Raw genomic sequence first — 18297 nt, 5'->3', positions numbered from 1 at the left:
GATATGAACAGGTTAAGTGAGTGGGCGAGAAGGTGGCAGATGGAGTATAATGTGGGGAAATGTGAGGTTATTCACTTTTGTGGGAAGAATAGAAAAACAGAATATTGCTTAAATGGTGAGAAACTATTAAATGTTGGTGTTCAGAGAGATCTGGGTGTCCTCGTACAAGAAACACAAAAGTTAGCATGCAGGTACAGCAGGCAATTAGGAAGGCAAATGGAATGTTGGCCTTTATTGCAAGCGGGTGGAGTACAAGAGTAAGGAAGTCTTACTACAATTGTACAGGGCTTTGGTGAGACCTCACCTGGAGTGCTGTGTTCAGTTTTGGTCTCCTTATCTACGGAAGGATATACTGGCCTTAGAGGTTCACTCGATTAATTCCTGGAATGAGAGGGTTGTACTCTGAGGAGAGATTGAGTAGAATGGGCCGATACACTCTGGAGTTTAGAAGAGAGGTGATCTCATTGAAACATATTAGATTCTGAGGGGGGCTTGTCAGGGTAAATGCTGAGAGGCTGTTTCCCCTGGCTGGAGAGTCCAGAACGAGGGGGCAAAGTCTCAGGATAAGGGGTCGGCCATTTAAGACTGTGATGAGGAGGAATTTCTTCACTCAGAGGGTTGTGAATCTTTGGAATTCTCTACCCCAGAGGGCTGTGGATGCTCAGTCGTTGAGTATAATCAAGGCCGAGATAGACAGATTTTTGGGTTCTAGGTGAATCAACGAATATGGGGATCAGGCGGGAAAGTGGAGTTGAGGTTGAAGATTGGCCGTGATCTTATTGAATTGCGGAGCAGGCTCGAGGGGCCCTCTGGCCTACTCCTGCTCCTATTTCTTATGTTCTTATCGGTGGGGCAAAGACCGATGAAGAAAAGCAAAGCAGCAGAGGCTACAAGTCTCAGTAAACTCAACACGAAACATGTCCGACCAACACAGAGCTGCAAACCAACAAAGACAAAAGAATGTTGGACAACAAATCAAAAACAGGAGAATACAGTCAGAGGAAGTCATGGTCAAACAGTACAGGGCTCTGGTCAGACCCACTCGAGTACTGTGTCCAGTTCTGGTCAGACCCACCCCGAGTACTGTGTCCAGTTCTGGTCAGACCCATTCCAGTACTGTGTCCAGTTCTGGTCAGACCCACCCCGAGCACTGTGTCCAGTTCTGGTCAGACCCACCCCGAGTACTGTGTCCAGTTCTGGTCAGACCCATTCCAGCACTGTGTCCAGTTCTGGTCAGACCCACCCCGAGCACTGTGTCCAGTTCTGGTCAGACCCACCCCGAGCACTGTGTCCAGTTCTGGTCAGACCCACCCCGAGTACTGTGTCCAGTTCTGGTCAGACCCACCCCGAGCACTGTGTCCAGTTCTGGTCAGACCCACCCCGAGTACTGTGTGCAGTTCTGGTCAGACCCACCTCGAGCACTGTGTCCAGTTCTGGTCAGACCCACCTCGAGTACTGTGTCCAGTTCTGGTCAGACCCACCCCGAGCACTGTGTCCAATTCTGGTTATGGGAACATAGGAGCAGGAGGAGGCCATTCATCCCCTCCAGCCTGTTCCGCCATTCAATTAGATCATGGCTGATCTGTATCTTAACTCCATCTAACCCTTAATCCCCTCACCCAACAAAAATCTATCAATCTCAGTTTTCAAATTTTCAATTGACCCCCAGCCTCAACAGCTTTTTGGGGGAGAAAGTTCCAGATTTCCACTCCCCTTTGTGTGAAGAAATGCTTCCTGACATCACCCCTGAACGGCCGAGCTCTAATTTTAAGATTATTCCCCCTTGTTCTGGACTCCCCCACCAGAGGAAATAATTTCTCTTCATCTACCCTATCGAATCCTTTAATCATTTTAAATATTCAATTAGATCACCCCTTAATCTTCGAGACTCAGGGCATATGAGCCTAGTGTGTGCAGCCTGGCCTCGTAATTTAACCTTTCCAGCCCCGATATAAGAACATAAGAACTAGGAGCAGGAGTCGGCCATACGGCCCCTCGAGCCTGCTCCGCCATTCAATCAGATCATGGCTGATCTTTCACCTGAATTCCACTTTCCCGCCCTAATAAGAACATTCTGGTGAATCTGCGCTGCACCCACTCCAGGGCCAATATATCCTTCCTGAGGTGCGGTGCCCAGAACTGAACCCAGTCTCCAGATGTGGTCTGACCAGAGCTCTGTGCAGCTGGAACATCACTTCCTCCCCTTTGTATTCCAGCCCCCGAGATAAAGACCAACATCCCATTCGCCTTTTTAATTGTTTTTTGTACCTGTCCACTGGCGTTTAGTGATTTCTGTACTTGGACCCCTAAATCTCTCGGCTCCTCCACAGTTCCCGGCTTCTCACCATTTAGAAAATACTCTGATCGATCTTTCTTCGGTCCAAAGTGAATGACCTCACACTTCCCCACATTGAACTCCATCTGCCCCAGTTTTGCCCACTCACTGAATCGACCAATGTCCCTTTGCAACTTTCTGCTCCCATCTACACTATTTACTGTGTCACCTAACTTAGTGTCGTCAGCAAACTGAGAAACACGGCTCTCTATTCCTTCATCCAAGTCACTGATAAATATAAATTTAACCCTGACTGATTCTTTGTCCTGCCCCAGTTTAATGAGACCGAGACCATGTGGAGCCCACGGTCAACACATCAGACCAGTTACACTTTACCCACTAAACCATGGGCAGGGGGGCTTCAATAACTGATTGCTCGGTCTCTGAAAGGAACCAGGAATGCTCACTAATATTTCACCTTCAATTCCTTTAGTGTCAGCGTGTGTACACTGTTTCTCCGTTTTTAGATTAAAGACATTTCGACAAAATGGCATCTGTACTTTGAATAAAACAAATTGCTGGCGATAAACAGCAGAACTGACTCAGGATCCCACCCAAAACGTTGCCCCTCAGATGCTGCCTGACCGGTGCAGAGCTCAGTTGGTAACATGTTCTATTCTGGGACTAGAGAGTTGTGCGACTTGCTGGGGCTCGGGAGTTTGAGCTCATGATCCAAGCTGCCACTCCAGGGCAGTGCGGAGGGAGTGCTGCTTTGTCTGGATTCCCGGGCCTTCTCCTTCACGCCTCGTGAGAGGAGGTGAGAAGGCCCCAAACAGCAGGTGAGAGCCTTTATCGCAGGGCTTGTGGGCCCGGAGGAGCAGGAGTGCTTCCCCCAGGCCCAACAAGCTTCCCTGGGGCAACCCCTCCGCCCCATGATCTCTGACCCCCCGACACACAATCTCCAACCTGCCCCTACAATCTCAGACCCCCCCCCCACGATCTCCGACCCCACCACGATCTCCGACCCCCCCCTCGCCACGGTCGCCGATCCCCCCACAACAATCTCCGACCCCATCACCATCTGTGACCCCACCCACGATTTCCAACCCTACCACGATCTCTGACCCCTCACGATCTCTGACCCCCCCACGACCTGCGACCCCCCACAACCTGCGACCCCCACATGATCTGGGACCCCACCACGATCTCCGACCTCACCACGATCTCCGACATCCCCCACAATCTCTGACACCTCCCATGATGACCCCTGTACCCTGCGATTACTCCTGCCCGCTGGTGCCAACCCCCGATGACCCCTGATGACTATCGACCCTTCACCCCCGGTGAATTCCAGCCCCAATACCTCCCTCCCGCCCTCCGTCTAACACTCACCCCTCACATCATCTTCCTTGCTCTTCTCCCGTCCGACTGAGACCAGCCTGTCAATCCAGACGAACTTTTGGGCGCAAAAAAACCTAAAAGACGTCCTGACGTCAAAATCCTAAGGACGTCCGGGAAACCCGGACTCAGGGAATTCGCCCCCCGCCGACTTCACAGCTTGGAGTTAAAATTTCAGCCGGTGTCTTCGATCCCCGCCACAAACTCCGTTCCCATGCTGCTGATTCCACCCCCTCCCCTCCTCCCTGGCCACTGTCCCCCTCCCCCTCCGCCGCCTGTCTGGGGTCACGGGGTCAGGTCACTCAATCTCCCAGAGTGCAATACGGCCCAATCTGTCGATGGCTCCCGTTCAACAGGCTCCTGGAATCGGGGAACCCAGGACCGGAACCGACCCGGGACACTCCCCCCCGAACCCCCTTCCTAACCCCCTTAACCCCTTCCCCTCAACCCCTTTCCCTCCCCCTCAACCCACTCCCCTGCCCCTCAACCCCTTCCCCCTCCCCCTGAACCCATTCCCACAGACACATAGTCAGGACCCAGATCAGGAGACCAGGACACTTTCTGCAGCAGCTTTTATTGTTGTCCAGAGAAAAGCATCAAATCCTTTCCTGGATCTTATGACACTTTCCAGAGCTGTAAACTCAGATTCTTTGATGTCAGCACGTTGCAGTTACAGAGAAATCTGTGCACAGGAAAATCATCCAAATAAAATAAAACCGTCTCATTCCCCCCGTCGCTGGGAATTACACAGTGAGAGATATATTCAACACAAACCGCGATTCACACAAAAACTACATGGAACATTGTGGGATTGCAAGAAAATAACTTCATCTTAATACAAAAGAATCGATAAACGCACTAACACTCTCCACTCACTGCTCAGGATTATTCCCCCATCGCTCTGATGCGCTCCAGGATTACACACAACGGTCACTAAAGCCCAGGTTGTAGGCCGCTCGAAGCCGGCCCACAGATTTCCTCAGGTCACGATGTACCAACAGCAATCCCTCGCAGTGAGTGAGGGAGTGAGTGAGTGAGGAATGAGTGAGTGACTGAGTGAGTGAGGGAGGGAGTGAGGGAGGGAAGGAGTGAGGGAAAGAGTGAGGGAGGGAGTGAAGGAGTGAGTGTGGAGAGTGAGGAGTGAGAGGGATGGAGGGAGTGAGTGAGTGAGGGGCAAGCAATTGATGAGTGAGTGGAGTGACTGAGGGAGTGAATGAATGAAGTGAGGGAGGGAGGGAGTGTGGATTGAGTGAGTGGAGGGACAGAGTGAGTGAGGAGTGAATGAGGGTGTGAGGGAGAGTGAGGAAGGGAGAGAGTGAGGGAGAGGGAGTGAGTGAGGGGCGAGCGAGCGAGGGCTGCACCAGAGCGGGGAACGGCCTCCTCTGAGCTCCACAAATTTTCTGCCGTGTTTCCTACATTCCAACAGTGACGACACTTCAAAAGTACTTCATTGTCTGTAAAGCTCTTTGGGACGTCCTGAGGTGGTGAAAGGTGCTATATAAATGCAAGTCTTTCTTTCTTCTTTCCCAAAGCTGGCCATCCGAGGCCAGGCTGGCGATTGGAGAATGAATATTAGCAGCTCCCTCCCTCCCTCCCACCCTCCCTCCGGCGGGGGGTCTGAAAGTACAGTCCCCACTGACTGCCCATTCCTTCAGGGCTCGGAGATACAGTCGGGCTCGGTGGGTGGGTGGGTGGGCTCAGGCCTGGGTTACAGTTTGCCTTTCCCGGGCCGGAGGGCGGGGACCGTGTTTAACAGGGACGCAGTAAACGCTGGATTCTCCTCCGCTCTTTGCACCTTCCCGTGAGCGTCCGTGGCGCTGGAAGCGGGTCAGAGCGCCGGGCGTCCGTTAGCGGTGGTTAGCAGCGCAGTCAGTGACAGCAGCACCCGGTGTAAGGTGGGGTCCCGGGGGGATTGGGAGACACACCCTCCTGCTTCCTTCCCACACTGGCCTTTCTCACACAGGAGCCCGGTGTAGGGAGCGGGACAGCGACACCTCCCATTGTCCTCGCACACTCCTCCGTTCTGACACCGCGTCAGCAAGTTATCGCACACGCCGGCTGCAAGAGGTCAGAGAAAAGAAACGTCAGGTCACTGAAAATCTCCTGACCTCAGAGATTGTTTGAACTGTCGCCGCTCCCAGTGTTTCACTTTTACACCAACAATTACTTGCATTTATATAGCGCCTTTAACGTAGTAAAACGGCCCAAGGTGCTTCACAGGAGCGTAAATCAGACCAAAATTAACACTGAACCACATAAGGAGATATTAGGATAGGGGACCAAAAGCTTGGTCAAAGAGGTAGATTTTAAGGAGGGTCTTAAAGGAGGAGAGAGAAGGGGAGAGGCGAAGAGGTTTGGGGGGAATTCCAGAGTTTAAGGTCCAGACAGCTGAAGGCACGGCCGCCAATGGGGGGGGTGAAGGAAATGGGGGATGTGCAAGAGGCCAGAATTGGGGGAGCGCAGAGATCTCGGAGGGGTGTCGGGCTGAAGAAGGTTACAGAGATAGGGAGGGGCGAGGCAACGGAGGGATTTCAATGTGAGGATGTGAATCTTAAAATTGAGGTGTTGCTGGACCGGGAGCCAATGTAGGTCAGAGATCACAGGGGTGATGGGTGAATAGGACTAAATTGATGATTAAATACTGAAGGAGAGACTGAGGGTTAAATTCTGTGTCAAATTATTGTGTCCAATTCTGGGCACCGCACTTTAGGAAGGATGTCAAGGCCTTGGAGAGGGTGCAGAGGAGATTTACCAGAATGATACCAGAGATGAGGGACTTGAGTTATGTGGAGAGACTGGAGAAGCTGGGATTGTTCTCTTCAGAACTGAGAAGGTTAAGGGGAGATTTAATAGAGGGGTTAAAAATTATGAGGGGTTTTAATAGAGTAAATAAGGAGAAACTGTTTCCACTGGCAGGAGGGTCAGTAACCAGAGGACACAGATTTAAGGTAATTGGCAAAATAACCAGAGGGGAGATGAGGTGAATGTTTTTACACAGTGAGTTGTTCTGATCTGGAAGCAGATTCAATAATAACTTTCAAAAGATAATTGAATAAATACTTGAAGGGGAAAAATTTGCAGGGCTATGGGGAAAGAGCAGGGGGAGTGAGACTAATAGGATCGCTCTTTCAAAGAGCCAGCACTGCCTCGATGGGCTGAATGGCCTCCTTGTGTGCTGTCTGATTCTATGAAATGCTCCTCACTGAACTCCAGTCCCTCCCTTTGCGAGGAGCTGTGCCACTAATTGTTTCTCAGGGTGATGGGGGAACCCAGGAGGGCTCCTTGTCTAAAAGCCTTTGTGTTCCCCCCCCTGGTATCTCTGCTATCGGATCCACTGCTGATCCTGACACACAGGAGCCAGGCGGAGTGAGGGAGGGGCTGGTGCTGGAACGGTTACTTACCTCGGCAGCCCCTGTGCCAGTAATATCCGGGCAGGCACTTGTCACACTTGGGCCCTGCTGTCCCCTCCTTACAGTCACAATATCCCGTCTCATTACAGCGATCATGGAGTGAGCCATAGGGGTGACACTGACAGTCTGCAGAAACAAGACAACACACACACTGCACATGGCTGTTCCCAATAAAACCCATCGACACAACCTCAGGGACACAAATGACTCGGGCCCAGGACAGGGGACGAGCCGACTCTGGGGGGAAACAAGTCTCCAACAGTTTACAAACAGCGTCAATCGTCCACACACTGATTGGACACGGCCCGTGTTCCACTCCTTGGGGCGACTGCACACAATTAACGCAGGTTAACAAGACCATAAAAAGCAAACCAAGCTCCGGGGTTCATTATTAGAGGGAGAGAATTCACAATCAGAGAGGTTATGTTAAACTTGGACAGAACCTTGGTTAGACCACACTTGGAGAATTGTGCACAGTTCTGGTCTCCATATTATAAAAAGGATAGAGAGACACTGGAGAGGGTGCAAAAAATCATAAGGATGATACCAGAACTGAGAGGTTATAAATATCAGGAAAGATGGAATAGGCTGGGGCTCTTTTCTCAAGAAAAGAGAAGACTGAGGGGTGACCTGATAGAGGTCTTCAAAATTATGAAAGGGTTTGATAAGATAGACGGAGAGAAGATGTTTCCATTTGTGGGGGAGACCGAAACTAGGGGCCATAAATATAAGACTGTCACTAATAAATCCAATAAGGAATTCAGGAGAAACTTCTCGATCCAGAGAGTGGTGAGAATGTGGAACTCACTGTAGTTGAGGCAAATAGCATAGTTGCATTTAAGGGGAAGCTAGATAAACACGAGAGAGAAAGGAATAGAAGGATCTGCTGATAGGATGAGATGAAGTAAGGTGGGAGGAGCCACGTGTGGAGCATAAACACCGGTACAGTCCAGTTGGGCCGAATGGCCTGTTTCTGTGCTGTACATTCTCTGTAATTCTATGTGTGGAGAATGGGAAGGAGATGAGGAAATGGAGAGAGAACATTGATGTTAGACAATGGGGGAGGGTAACATTGAGCAGAGGCGAGTGATGCTGCTACGATGAAGGATGTTCGTTTGCCGAGAGAACAAACAACATACAAATTCCAGAAAAACAATGGAGACAGGGAAGCAATGATAATATCGTCACAACACAGGGCTTTCAATTTACCTCAGGGCCAGGCCTCATCGCCAGGGAAAGGTCGGACCGGGTCTGATCTCCGGGGAAAGGTCAGACCGGGTCTGATCTCCGGGGAAAGGTCGGACCGGGTCTGATCTCCGGGGAAAGGTCGGACCGGGTCTGATCTCCGGGGAAAGGTCGGACCGGGTCTGATCTCCGGGGAAAGGTCGGACCGGGTCTGATCTCCGGGGAAAGGTCGGACCGGGTCTGATCTCTGGGGAAAGGTCGGACCGGGTCTGATCTCTGGGGAAAGGTCGGACCGGGTCTGATCTCCGGGGAAAGGTCGGACCGGGTCTGATCTCCGGGGAAAGGTCAGACCGGGTCTGATCTCCGGGGAAAGGTCGGACCGGGTCTGATCTCCGGGGAAAGGTCGGACCGGGTCTGATCTCCGGGGAAAGGTCGGACCGGGTCTGATCTCCGGGGAAAGGTCGGACCGGGTCTGATCTCTGGGGAAAGGTCGGACCGGGTCTGATCTCTGGGGAAAGGTCGGACCGGGTCTGATCTCTGGGGAAAGGTCGGACCGGGTCTGTTCTCCGGGGAAAGGTCGGACCGGGTCTGATCTCAGGGGAAAGGTCGGACCGGGTCTGATCTCCGGGGAAAGGTCGGACCGGGTCTGATCTCCGGGGAAAGGTCGGACCGGGTCTGATCTCCGGGGAAAGGTCGGACCGGGTCTGATCTCCGGGGAAAGGTCGGACCGGGTCTGATCTCCGGGGAAAGGTCGGACCGGGTCTGATCTCCGGGGAAAGGTCGGACCGGGTCTGATCTCTGGGGAAAGGTCGGACCGGGTCTGATCTCTGGGGAAAGGTCGGACCGGGTCTGATCTCCGGGGAAAGGTCGGACCGGGTCTGATCCCCGGGGAAAGGTCGGACCGGGTCTGATCTCTGGGGAAAGGTCGGACCGGGTCTGATCTCTGGGGAAAGGTCGGACCGGGTCTGATCTCTGGGGAAAGGTCGGACCGGGTCTGATCCCCGGGGAAAGGTCGGACCGGGTCTGATCTCTGGGGAAAGGTCGGACCGGGTCTGATCTCTGGGGAAAGGTCGGACCGGGTCTGATCTCCGGGGAAAGGTCGGACCGGGTCTGATCTCCGGGGAAAGGTCGGACCGGGTCTGATCTCCGGGGAAAGGTCGGACCGGGTCTGATCTCCGGGGAAAGGTCGGACCGGGTCTGATCTCCGGGGAAAGGTCGGACCGGGTCTGATCTCCGGGGAAAGGTCGGACCGGGTCTGATCTCCGGGGAAAGGTCGGACCGGGTCTGATCTCCGGGGAAAGGTCGGACCGGGTCTGATCTCCGGGGAAAGGTCGGACCGGGTCTGATCTCTGGGGAAAGGTCGGACCGGGTCTGATCTCCGGGGAAAGGTCGGACCGGGTCTAATCTCTGGGGAAAGGGGAGCCGATTCCTTTTGCTCAGCCCTATCGAAGGTTCCTTTTTGTTTCTTTATCTTGTTTCGGGCTGAAATCTGAAGGGTGAAGGAAGGAGGCGAGAGCGGAGATTGTAACAGGAACTGACCGAGGCAAACGTTGTGATGGTCCAGCTCTGCTGACGGGTTTCGGTGATAGCCCAGTCGGCACAACTGGCAGTGTCGGCCTCTCGTGTTGTGCTTACAGCTCACGCAAATGGTGGTGGTGAGCAGCTCGATGTAACTGCACCGGTTCGAGTGGCCGAAACATTCACAGTCTTGCAAGGAAAAGACAGAAAGTGTAGACGGGACGTAGACAGGACGTAGGCGGGTCGCAAACTGCGAGCGGGTCACATGCTGCAGGAATGAGAGGCGGAGAGGAAATGTCTGGAACGGGAGGGAGGGGAGACACTGAGACTTTTAGCAGTGAGGGGAGAACATCAGACTCCTGGCTCGATACGGTCACATTGAATCAGGCAGATGGCGATGGATGGGAACGTTCCAGGGTTTATAGAGTCCGGTGGTGTGGCTCAGTGGGCAGCACTCTCACCGCGGAGTCAGAAGGTCATTGGGTCAAGCCCCACTCCAGAGACTTGAACCTAAAATCCAGGCCAACACTCGGAGTGCTGTACTGTCGGAGGGTCAGTACTGAGGGAGTGCTGTACTGTCGGAGGGTCAGTAATGAGGGAGTGCTGTACTGTCGGAGGGGCAGTAATGAGGGAGTGCTGTACTGTCGGAGGGGCAGTAATGAGGGAGTGCTGTACTGTCGGAGGGGCAGTAATGAGGGAGTGCTGTACTGTCGGAGGGGCAGTAATGAGGGAGTGTTGTACTGTCGGAGGGGCAGTAATGAGGGAGTGCTGTACTGTCGGAGGGGCAGTAATGAGGGAGTGCTGTACTGTCGGAGGGGCAGTAATGAGGGAGTGTTGTACTGTCGGAGGGGCAGTCATGAGGGAGTGCTGTACTGTCGGAGGGGCAGTAATGAGGGAGTGCTGTACTGTCAGAGGGTCAGTAATGAGGGAGTGCTGTATTGTCGGAGGGTCAGTAATGAGGGAGTGCTGTACTGTCGGAGGGTCAGTACTGAGGGAGTGCTGCACTGTCGGAGGGGCAGTAATGAGGGAGTGCTGTACTATTGGAGGGGCAGTAATGAGGGAGTGCTGTACTGTCGGAGGGTCAGTACTGAGGGAGTGCTGCACTGTCGGAGGGGCAGTAATGAGGGAGTGCTGTACTGTCGGAGGGGCAGTAATGAGGGAGTGCTGTACTGTCGGAGGGTCAGTGCTGAGGGAGTGCTGCACTGTCGGAGGGGCAGTAATGAGGGAGTGCTGTACTGTCGGAGGGGCAGTAATGAGGGAGTGCTGTACTGTCGGAGGGGCAGTAATGAGGGAGTGCTGTACTGTCGGAGGGGCAGTAATGAGGGAGTGCTGTACTGTCGGAGGGGCAGTAATGAGGGAGTGCTGTACTGTCGGAGGGGCAGTAATGAGGGAGTGCTGCACTGTCGGAGGGGCAGTAATGAGGGAGTGCTGTATTGTCGGAGGGGCAGTAATGAGGGAGTGCTGTATTGTCGGAGGTGCAGTAATGAGGGAGTGCTGCACTGTCGGAGGGGCAGTAATGAGGGAGTGCTGCACTGTCGGAGGGGCAGTAATGAGGGAGTGCTGCATTGTCGGAGGGGCAGTAATGAGGGAGCGCTGCACTGAGGGAGTGCTGTACTGTCGGAGGGGCAGTAATGAAGGAGTGTTGTACTGTCGGAGGGGCAGTAATGAGGGAGTGCTGCACTGTCGGAGGGGCAGTAATGAGGGAGCGCTGCACTGAGGGAGTGCTGTACTGTCGGAGGGGCAGTAATGAAGGAGTGTTGTACTGTCGGAGGGGCAGTAATGAGGGAGTGCTGTATTGTCGGAGGGGCAGTAATGAGGGAGTGCTGTCCTGTCGGAGGGGCAGTCATGAGGGAATGCTGCACTGTCGGAGGGGCAGTAATGAGGGAGTGCTGTACTGTCGGAGGGGCAGTAATGAGGGAGTGCTGTACTGTCGGAGGGGCAGTAATGAGGGAGTGCTGCACTGTCGGAGGGGCAGTAATGAGGGAGTGCTGCGCTGTCGGAGGGGCAGTAATGAGGGAGTGCTGCATTGTCGGAAGTCCAGTCTTTCGAATGAAACATTAAACCGAGGCCCCGTCCACCCTCTCAGGTGGACGTAAAAGATCTCATGGCAGTATTTCGAAGAGCAAGGTAGTTCTCCCCGTTGTCCTGGCCAATATTTATCCCTCAACTCAACGTCACTAAAAATAAATTATCTGCTCTTTATTTATTGCTGTTTGTGGGATCTTGCTGTGCGCAAATTTTCTGCCGCGTTTCCTACATTACAACAGTGACCACACTTCAAAAGTACTTCTTTGGCTGTAAAGTACATTGGGATGTCTTGAGATTGTGAAAGGCGCTATATAAATGCAAGTCTTTCTTTCTTCATCTTTCTGCTGTAAGCCAGTAGCATTGTTTGAGAGCTCCTCCCTTACTTTGTGTTGGTAACCTCGAGTGATGAGATACTTGGCCGTGTCTGACCTTGCTTTGTGTTAGTGACCTCCAGTGATGAGATACTTGGCCGTGTCTGACCTTGCTTTGTGTCAGTGACCTCTAGTGATGAGATACTTGGCCGTGTCTGACCTTGCTTTGTGTTAGTGACCTCCAGTGATGAGATACTTGGCCGTGTCTGACCTTGCTTTGTGTTAGTGACCTCCAGTGATGAGATACTTGGCCGTGTCTGACCTTGCTTTGTGTTAGTGACCCCGAGTGATGAGATACTTGGCCGTGTCTGACCTTGCTTTGTGTCAGTGACCTCTAGTGATGAGATACTTGGCCGTGTCTGACCTTGCTTTGTGTTAGTGACCTCCAGTGATGAGATACTTGGCCGTGTCTGACCTTGCTTTGTGTCAGTGACCTCTAGTGATGAGATACTTGGCCGTGTCTGACCTTGCTTTGTGTTAGTGACCTCCAGTGATGAGATACTTGGCCGTGTCTGACCTTGCTTTGGATGAGCTGCGTCAGGAGAAATCAGCAAAGATTAATCCCAGATGGAGAACAACGCGCGGTCTGAACAGAACATCTGTACTGTGCGCACAAACATATCGACTCGAGACTGCACGGGACAGTGAGTGGGTCCGAGAGACAAGCAACCAGACACTTCCATCAAAACCCAACAAATATTTCTGAAAATCGTCACAGATTTCAATCTGCTGGGGTCAGACAGATGTTGTAATGATTTCAATCTGCTGGGGTCAGACAGATGTTTGTAATGATTTCAATCTGCTGGGGTCAGACAGATGTTTGTAATGATTTTAATCTGCTGGGGTCAGACAGATGTTTGTAATGATTTCAATCTGCTGGGGTCAGACAGATGTTTGCAATGATTTCAATCTGCTGGGGTCAGACAGATGTTTGTAATGATTTCCTGCCAGAAGTTACTTTTCAGCTGATAGATTTTTTTTAAAGATGATGTCAGCAGTGAAACCTCACTATCCACAGGATATTGGAACAGGAGGAGGCCATTCAGCCCCTCGAGCCTGTTACACAGGAACAGAGGAGGTCATTCAGTCCCTCGAGCCTGTTACACAGGAACAGAGGAGGCCATTCAGCCCCTTGAGCCTGTTACACAGGAACAGGAGGAGGCCATTTAGCCCCTCCGGTCTATTACACAGGAACAGGAGGAGGCCATTCAGCCCCTCGAGCCTGTTGCACAGGAACAGGAGGAGGCCATTCAGCCCCTCGAGCCTGTTACACAGGAACAGGAGGAGGCCATTCAGCCCCTCGAGCCTGTTCTGCTGTTCATATAAGATCATGGCTGATCTGTACCTCAACTCCATTCACCCTCCTTTGCTCCATATCCCTCAATACCCTCACCCAACAAAAATCTATCGATCTCAGACTTGAAAGCTCCAATTGACTCCCAGCATCCACAGCCTTTTGGGGGAGAGAGTTCCAGATTTCCACTCCCCTTTGTGTGAAGAAATGCTTCCTGACATCACCCCTGCACGGCCGAGCTCTAATTTGAAGATTATTCCCCCTTGTTCTGGACTCTCCCACCAGAGGAAATAGTTTCTCTTTATCTGCCCTATCAAATCGTTGAATCATTTTAAACACCTTGATCTGATCACCCCTCAATCTTCTAAACTCGAGGGAATACAAGCCTGGTTTATGTAACCTGTCCTCTTAATTTAACCCTTTTAGCCCCGGTATCATTCTGGTGAATCTGCGCTGCACCCCCTCCAGGGCCAATATATCTTGTCCACATTGAACTCCATCTGCCTCAGTTTTGCCCACTCACTCAGTCTGTCCATGTCCCTTTGTAACTTCCTGCTCCCATCCCCACGACTGACTGTGTCTCCGAACTGAGTCTCACAAACTTCAATAAAAACAAATTCCTTCTTGCAGGGGTCAAGTTGCTCAGTTAAAAATATATTTTTTACATAAGGTTATATCTCATGGGATCCAAGGTGAGGTAGCCAATTGGATACAAAATTGGCTTGACGACAGAAGACAGAGGGTGGTTGTAGAGGGTTGTTTTTCAAACTGGAGGCCTGTGTCCAGCGGTGTACCTCAGGGATCGGTGCTGGGTCCGCTGTTATTTGTTATTTATATTAATGATTTGGATGAGAATTTAGGAGGCATGTTTAGTAAGTTTGCAAATGACACCAAGATTATTGGCATTGTGGACAGTGAAGAAGGTTATCTAGGATTGCAACAGGACCTTAATAAATTGGGCCAGTGGGCCGATGAATGGCAGATGGAGCTTAATTTAGATAAATGTGAGGTGATGCATTTTGGTAGATCGAATCGGGCCAGGACCTACTCCGTTAATGGTAGGGCGTTGGGGAGAGTTATAGAACAAAGAGATCTAGGAGTACAGATTCATAGCTCCTTGAAAGTGGAGTCACAGGTGGATAGGGTGGTGAAGAAGGCATTCGGCATGCTTGGTTTCATTGGTCAGAACATTGAATACAGGAGTTGGGATGTCTTGTTGAAGTTGTACAGGACATTGGTAAGGCCACACTTGGAATACTGTGTACAGTTCTGGTCACTCAATTACAGAAAGGATATTATTAAACTAGAAAGAGTGCAGAAAAGATTTACTAGGATGCTACCGGGACTTGATGGTTTGACTCACAGGGAGAGGTTAGATGGACTGGGACTTTTTTCCCTGGAGAGTAGGAGGTTAAGGGGTGATCTTATAGAAGTCTATAAAATAATGAGGGGCATAGATAAGGTAGATAGTCAAAAATTTTTCCCAAAGGTAGGGGAGTCTATAACGAGGGGGCATAGATTTAAGGTGAGAGGGGAGAGATACAAAAGGGCCCAGAGGGGCAATTTTTTCACTCAAAGGGTGGTGAGTGTCTGGAACGAGCTGCCAGAGGCAGTAGTAGAGGCGGGTACAATTTTGTCATTTAAAAAGCATTTGGACAGTTACATGGGTAAGATGGGTATAGAGGGATATGGGCCAAGTGCAGGCAACTGGGACTAGCTTAGTGGAATAAACTGGGCGACATGGACATGTTGGGCCGAAGGGCCTGTTTCCATGTTGTAACTTCTATGATCCTATGATTCTATGATTCTATTCAATCTGAACAAACGGTCACAGTTTCTGACCCTCGCCCACAGATAATAACAACAACCTGCATTTATATAGCGCCTTTAACGTAGTAAAACGTCCCCAGGCCCTTCACAGGAGCGATTATCAAACAGAATTTAACACCGAGCCACATAACGAGATATTCGGACAGGTGACCAAAAGTTTCATCAAAGAGGTGGGTTTTGATGAACATTTTAAAGGAGGAGAGAGAGGGGGAAGAGGTGGAGAGGTTTATGGAGGGAATTCCAGAGCTTAGGACCTCGGCAGCTGAAGGCACGGCCGCCAATGGCGGAGCAAAGGAAATCGGGGATGGACAAGAGGCCAGAATTGGAGGAGCGCAGAGATCTCGGAGGGGTGCAGAGCTGGAGGAGGTTACAGAGATAGGGAGGGGTGTCGGGCTGGAGGGGGTTACAGAGATAGGGAAGGGTGTAGGACTGGAGGAAGTTACAGAGATAGGGAGGGGTGTAGGACTGGAGGAAGTTACAGAGATCAGGAGGGGTGTAGGGCTGGAGGAGGTTACAGAGATAGGGAGGGGTGTCGGGCTGGAGGGGGTTACAGAGATAGGGAGGGGTGTAGGACTGGAGGAAGTTACAGAGATAGGGAGGGGTGAGGGGCTGCAGGAAGTTACAGAGATCGGGAGGGGTGAGGGGCTGGAGGAGGTTACAGAGATAGGGAGGGGTGAGGGGCTGGAGGAGGTTACACAGATAGGGAGGGGTGAGGGGCTGGAGGAGGTTACAGAGATAGGGAGGGGTGCAGGGCTGGAGGGGGTAACAGAGATAGGGAGGGGTGTAGGGCTGGAGGAGGTTACAGAGATAGGGCGGGGTGAGGGGCTGGAGGAGGTTACAGAGATAGGGTGGTGTGTAGGGCTGGGGGAGGTTACAGAGAGCGGGAGGGGTGTAGGGCTGGAGGAGGTTACAGAGATAGGGAGGGGTGAGGAGCTGGAGGAGGTTACTAAGATAGGGAGGGGTGTGGGGCTGGAGGGGGTTACAGAGATAGGGAGGGGCGAGGGGCTGGAGGAGGTTACAGAGATAGGGAGGGGTGTCGGGCTGGAGGAGGTTACAGAGATTGGGAGGGGCGAGGGGCTGGAGGGGTTTACAGAGATGGGGAGGGGTGTGGGGCTGGAGGGGGTTACAGAGATAGGGAGGGGTGTGGGGCTGGAGGAGGTTACAGAGATAGGGAGGGGCGAGGGGCTGGAGGAGGTTACAGAGATAGGGAGGGGCGAGGCCAGGGAGGGATTTGAAGGTGAGGATGAGAATTTTAATTGCGAGGCGTTGCTAGACCGGGAGCCAATGTCGGTTCAATCAATCGCTTCTCCGGGTCGAATCACTGCCCGGGTTGGAGCTCGAAGCCGAGCGAACGCTAATTAGCTGGAATCTGGTCTGTGGAGCCGATGATTTAATGGGGGGAGGCTGGTGACAGGCTGTTATTATGGGATTTCAGTAATTCGAGTAGGTTGAGTGTTTGAAAGACAAACTGTGTGATCCAGTATCTGACTGAGTCTCCCTGTTATTATTCAGCGAGACTGAATCCAGTAACAATCACGGTCAGTCATTAAGGACAAAATAGATAATCATTGAAGACATTAGAACGAGTTTATCTTTCGTTAAGTTTGTGCCAGTGATGAAGGTTTTGATGGTCTGTTTTTTCATGTCGGTTCTGGCTGTACCTGGGCAGGAAAGGGGCAGGTTTGGGTCCAAAGTGTAACGTTTCATAGAACCCAGGGTGTCCCAGTCCCAGTCCCAGTCCCAGCATCGCACATGTTCCTGTCCAGTATCGGACTGTGATACGGACACTCTGTCCCGGTCAGTACGGGGAGTTATGGACACTCTGTCCCGGTCAGTACGGGGAGTTATGGACACTCTGTCCCGGTCAGTACGGGGAGTTATGGACACTCTGTCCCGGTCAGTACGGGGAGTTATGGACACTCTGTCCCGGTCAGTACGGGGAGTTATGGACACTCTGTCCCGGTCAGTACGGGGAGTTATGGACACTCTGTCCCGGTCAGTACGGGGAGTTATGGACACTCTGTCCCGGTCAGTACGGGGAGTTATGGACACTCTGTCCCGGTCAGTACGGGGAGTTATGGACACTCTGTCCCGGTCAGTACGGGGAGTTATGGACACTCTGTCCCGGTCAGTACGGGGAGTTATGGACACTCTGCTCCCGGTCAGTACGGGGAGTTATGGACACTCTCTCCCGGTCAGTACGGGGAGTTATGGACACTCTGCTCCCGGTCAGTACGGGGAGTTATGGACACTCTGCTCCCGGTCAGTACGGGGAGTTATGGACACTCTGCTCCCGGTCAGTACGGGGAGTTATGGACACTCTGCTCCCGGTCAGTACGGGGAGTTATGGACACTCTGCTCCCGGTCAGTATCAGGAGTTATGGACACTCTGACCCGGTCAGTACGGGGAGTTATGGACACTCTGCTCCCGGTCAGTACGGGGAGTTATGGACACTCTGCTCCCGGTCAGTACGGGGAGTTATGGACACTCTGCTCCCGGTCAGTATCAGTAGTTATGGACACTCTGACCCGGTCAGTACGGGGAGTTATGGACACTCTGTCCCGGTCAGTACGGGGAGTTATGGACACTCTGTCCCGGTCAGTACGGGGAGTTATGGACACTCTGCTCCCGGTCAGTACGGGGAGTTATGGACACTCTGCTCCCGGTCAGTACGGGGAGTTATGGACACTCTGCTCCCGGTCAGTACGGGGAGTTATGGACACTCTGCTCCCGGTCAGTACGGGGAGTTATGGACACTCTGTCCCGGTCAGTACGGGGAGTTATGGACACTCTGTCCCGGTCAGTACGGGGAGTTATGGACACTCTGCTCCCGGTCAGTACGGGGAGTTATGGACACTCTGCTCCCGGTCAGTACGGGGAGTTATGGACACTCTGCTCCCGGTCAGTGCGGAGAGTTATGGACACTCTGCTCCCGGTCAGTACGGGGAGTTATGGACACTCTGCTCCCGGTCAGTACGGGGAGTTAT

The 18297-nt window shown here is 52.4% G+C and overlaps 1 protein-coding gene across 4 annotated transcripts in view; it reads right to left on the bottom strand.

Annotated features, from left to right (window-relative positions):
- Positions 1–4268: 4268 nt before the first annotated feature.
- Positions 4269–18297, bottom strand: part of LOC137309134 (netrin-G1-like) — a 40042-nt gene continuing 26013 nt past the window's right edge. The window contains exons 5-7 of one of the 4 annotated variants that reach the window (XM_067977429.1): positions 9808–9975; positions 7075–7209; positions 5502–5731 (exon numbers count right to left, since the gene is read on the bottom strand). In XM_067977429.1, coding sequence (XP_067833530.1) covers positions 5502–5731; positions 7075–7209; positions 9808–9975 — 533 coding nt within the window. Of the gene's footprint in view, positions 4356–5501; positions 5732–7074; positions 7210–9807; positions 9976–18297 lie in introns of those variants that run through there. The other 3 variants (XM_067977427.1, XM_067977428.1, XM_067977426.1) reach the window with 3 other exon arrangements.

Source organism: Heptranchias perlo, unplaced genomic scaffold (genome assembly GCF_035084215.1).
Source record: "Heptranchias perlo isolate sHepPer1 unplaced genomic scaffold, sHepPer1.hap1 HAP1_SCAFFOLD_148, whole genome shotgun sequence".
Taxonomy (NCBI): Eukaryota; Metazoa; Chordata; class Chondrichthyes; order Hexanchiformes; family Hexanchidae; genus Heptranchias; species Heptranchias perlo.
Note: the sequence above shows the minus strand (reverse complement) of the source record. Positions and strands in the feature narration are given on the sequence as shown.